The 4494-nt window shown below is 49.4% G+C and overlaps 1 protein-coding gene across 3 annotated transcripts in view; it reads left to right on the forward strand.

Annotated features, from left to right (window-relative positions):
• Positions 1–4494, forward strand: part of LOC107307393 (beta-1,4-galactosyltransferase 3-like) — a 28324-nt gene that overhangs the window by 8784 nt on the left and 15046 nt on the right. Inside the window, exon 3 of one of the 3 annotated variants that reach the window (XM_015850904.1) lies at positions 1937–2078. The exons of 1 other annotated variant lie outside the window; for it this stretch is intronic. In XM_015850904.1, coding sequence (XP_015706390.1) covers positions 1937–2063 — 127 coding nt within the window. In that variant the 3' untranslated portion in view covers positions 2064–2078. Of the gene's footprint in view, positions 1–1936; positions 2079–2452; positions 2682–4494 lie in introns of those variants that run through there. One more of the 3 variants, XM_015850903.2, reaches the window with a different exon arrangement.

Genomic DNA, 4494 nt, shown 5'->3' on the forward strand with positions numbered 1-4494 from the left:
ATCACCGATATGTGCCCGTGATATGGCTATAGGGGTTTCCATAGTACCTATATAGCTATAGGGTTCCCATAGTAACCTATATAACTATTAGGAGTCACCATGAGTGCCCTATATGGCTATGGATCAGCGCATAGTGGCCCTATATGGCTATAGGGTTCCCACAGTGCCCTATATACCATGGGTCCATAGTACCTAGTATAACTGTAGGTTCCCATGTCCCCAGGCTGGATTCCGCACTATTGGCTATAGGTTTTCCCACAGTACCTATATGACTAGTAGGGTTTCCCATAGTACCTAGTATACCTATAGGGTTCCCATATTACTAGTATAACTATTGAGGTGTGTGTCCCATTGTTCGCCCCAGGCTGGTGTTACAGCAGTATTGACTAGTAGGTGCGCCATAATGCCCCTAGGGGTATACCTATAGTGGGGGGAGGTCGAGGCCATTAGGAACCGCGGGGGATAGTAGTATAAGCTATAGGGTGGGTGTCCGCAGCAGAGGTGCGGCCGTGAGATACCTAGAGGGGGGTTCGCGATGGTAGTATGCCTATAGTAACATATAGGTTTCCCAATGTACCTATATACCATGATAGGTTCCCATAAAGTAGCCTATATGGAGTATATGGGATGGCGGGCAACAATGATTACCGGGTAGTATAGGATCTGTAGGTTCCCTTGTCACCCAGGGGTGGCTTCGGAGCACGTAACGCGCAGTGAAGCTGCTCGAATGGTTGGGAGTGAAGGAGTGCGCTGAAGGGCCGAGGAGTTGGACGTTATTAGTGGTATCCCATAGGTGGCCGGTGTATGCTATAGGATCACAGAGGTGAGGTGCCTGGCAAATATAACTATGGAGGGTTCCCATTAGTGCGCGGTAGTGAGGTGTATAGGATCACGTGATACGTACTATGATAAAACGTAAAGTGAGGTTCCCATTGTCCCCAAGGCGGGGTCGCCGGCGACATGATATGACGTAGTGAGGGATCAACGCATAGTACCGTGAGTATACCTATAGGATCAGCCAGTGATGTGCGGCCTATGTAATGGCGGGTGATGAGGGGTTGTCCATAAAGTGCAGCGCGTATATGACGATAGGGTTCCCATGTGTGCGCGCAGGAGAGGGTATGATGGCATATGAGGATATCAACAGAGTGAGTGGCGCGTATATAACATAGTGAGGGGATTGCCCAGTTAGTGCCGCTAAGGATGACGCTATAAGGTTCCCATGAGGTACCGTATATAGACAATGAATGGGAGGTCGCATAGTAGTGCGGGCCTATATGGCGTTATAGGTGTGCGACGCTATAGTGCCCTAAATATGCTATAGGTGATCACCATGAGTGGGTCCGCGTGAGGTCGAGTGGAACTATAGAGGAGTGCGCGGCGTAGTGCCACATAAATATACGCGGAATATAAGAGAAATACACCATAAAGAAATGCGCGCGTAGTGGATAAGAAGGTCGAGAAAGCTATAGGATCACGGCAGTGAGGGGTGCCCTATGATGCCTATAGGATCACCATAGTGCCCTGTGAGTGGATGGGGAGATATAAGGGGGAGGTCACAATAGATTGCCCTATATGCTATAGGAGGGGGGGGGGGCGGATCAGCGCGGATAGTGCCCTATAGGTGAGACGATGGATAGATGCACCGGATGGAGTGAGCGGTATGATTTGCTAATAGTCACACATAAAGTGCCCTAATATGACGGTGAGGTAGAAGCGGGTGTGGGGGCTATAGGATCACCATAGTGCCCTATATGGCTATAGGATCACCATAGTGCCCTATATGGCTATAGGATCACCATAGTGCCCTATATAACTATAGGTTCCCATTGTCCCCAGGCTGGTTCCAGCACTATATGACTATAGGGTTCCCATAGTGCCCTATATACCTATAGGGTTCCCATATTACCTATATAACTATAGGGTTCATATGTCCCCAGGCTGGTTCGAGCACGTTTAACCGCGCGAAGCTGCTCAATGTTGGTGTGAAGGAGGCGCTGAAGGACGAGGAGTGGGACTATAGGATCACCATAGTGCCCTATATGGCTATAGGATCACCATAGTGCCCTATATAACTATAGGATCACCATAGTGCCATATATGGCTATAGGATCACCATAGTGCCCTATATGACAATAGGGTTCCCATAGTACCTATATAACTATAGGGTTCCCATAGTACCTATATAACTATAGGGTTCCCATAGTGCCCTATATACCTATAGGGTTCCCATATTACCTATATAACTATAGGTTTCCCATTGTCCCCAGGCTGGTTCGAGCACGTTTCACTATAGGGTTCCCATAGTGCCCTATATGACAATAGGGTTCCCATAGTGCCCTATATAACTATAGGGTTCCCATAGTGCCCTGTATGACTATAGGATCACCATAGTGCCCTATATACCTATAGGTTCCCATATTACCTATATAACTATAGGTTCCCATTGTCCCCAGGCTGGTTCGAGCACGTTTAACCGCGCGAAGCTGCTCAATGTGGGTGTGAAGGAGGCGCTGAAGGACGAGGAGTGGGACTGTCTGTTCCTGCACGACGTCGACCTGGTGCCCGAGAACGACCACAACCTGTACACGTGTGATGGAGCCAACCCGCGGCACGTCTCCATCGCCATCAACAAGTTCGGATACAGGTGGGTCACAGCGACCTGACAGGACCTGGATGGTACAGCTGTGTGTTGTGACCTGTAAGGACCTGGATGGTACAGCTGTGTGTTGTGACCTGACAGGACCTGACAGCACAGCCTCAGTGTGCTGTGACCTGACAGGACCTGGATGGTACAGCAAGCTTGTGTGTTGTGATCTGTAAGGACCTGGATGGCTTACAGCTGTGTGTTGTTGGACCTGACAGGAACCTGACAGCACAGCCTCAGTGTGGCTGTGACTGACAGGACCTGGATGGTACAAGCCGGTGTGCTGTTTGATCTGTAAGGACGCTGAACGGCAACAACCATGCGTTGTGGTCTAATGGTTCTGTGACTGCCAGGACCTGAACAACAAACCAGGTTGTGACCTGACAGACTACAGACATCTGTGTGTTGTGACCTGCCAGGAACCTGGATGGTTTTAAAAAACCAATGCTGTGTGTTGTGATCTGTTAAGGTAAACTGAACGGCACAACCATGTTGTGTACTGCACAGGTACTGGATTGGTAATTGCTGTGTGCTGTGATCTGACAGGACCTGGATGGTAACAGCTGGTGTGTTGTGACCTGATACAGGACCTGGATGGCAGCAGCTGTGTGTTGGTGATCTGTAAGGACCTGGATGGCACAGCCTGTGTGTTGTGACCTGACAGGACCCCGGATGGCACAGCCTCAGTGTGCTGTGATCTTTAAGGACCTTTCCAACCCAATCTCATTGTTCTGTGACCTTGAAGGACCTTAACCAACCCACCTCAGTGTTCTGTGACCTTGCCAGGGAACTGAATAAAACAACATGTTGTGACTAAATGGTTCTGTGACCTGCCAGGACCTGGATGGCCAACATGCCTAAGTGTGTTGTGATCTGTAAAGGACCTGAATCGGCACATAACCTCAGTGTTCTTTGAACTGCCAGGTCACCCTTATCAACCCCACCATTCCATGATCACATGGTTCTGTGACCTTGAAGGACCTTAACAGCCCAACCCCGGTGTTCTGTGATCTTTCAGGACCTTTCCAATCCAACCTCAGTGTTCTGGCACCTGCCAGGACCTTATCAACACAACCTGAGTGTGCTGTGATCTTTAAGGACCTTTCCAACCCAACCTCAGTGCTCTGTGACCTGCCAGGACCCTCCCAACACCCCCACCCCATGTTCCCATTGGGTTCTATATGATGCTTATTCAGGACCTTTCCAACCCAACCATGCTGTGATCCCATTGTTCTCTGACCTTCCAGGACCCTCCCAACCCCCACCCCATGTTCCCGTTGTTCTATGACCTGAAGGACCTTTAATAACACAACCTCAGTGTTCTGTGACCTGCCAGGACCCGAATGGCACAACTGTGTGCTGTGACCTGACAGGACCTTTATAACACAACCTCATTGTTCTGTGACCTTCCAGGACTTTCCAACCCAAACCATTCCATTGATCCATGATTCTATGACCTGCCAGGACCTTAACAACCCAATCTCATTGTTCTGTGATATTTAAGGACCTTAACAACTCAACCTCAGTGCTCTGTGACCTGCCAGGACCTGAACGGCACAAACTGTTGTGTTGTCAACCTGCCAGGACCTTTCCAACCCCACCCATCTCCATGATCCTAATAGTTCTATGACCTTTCAGGGACCTTATCAACCCAACCTCAGTGTCCTGTGATATTTCCAGGACTTTCAACACAGCTGTGTTTTGTGATTCTAATGGGTTCTGTGACCATTTAAGGGCTGTAACAAAACCCAACGCTCATTGTTCTGTGACCTGCCAGGACCCTCCCAAAACCCCCCCATCCCCTGATCCCATGGGTTCTTTGATCTTCAGGACCTTATCTCTCCCCT

Source organism: Coturnix japonica, unplaced genomic scaffold (assembly GCF_001577835.2).
Source record: "Coturnix japonica isolate 7356 unplaced genomic scaffold, Coturnix japonica 2.1 chrUnrandom578, whole genome shotgun sequence".
Lineage (NCBI taxonomy): Eukaryota > Metazoa > Chordata > Aves > Galliformes > Phasianidae > Coturnix > Coturnix japonica.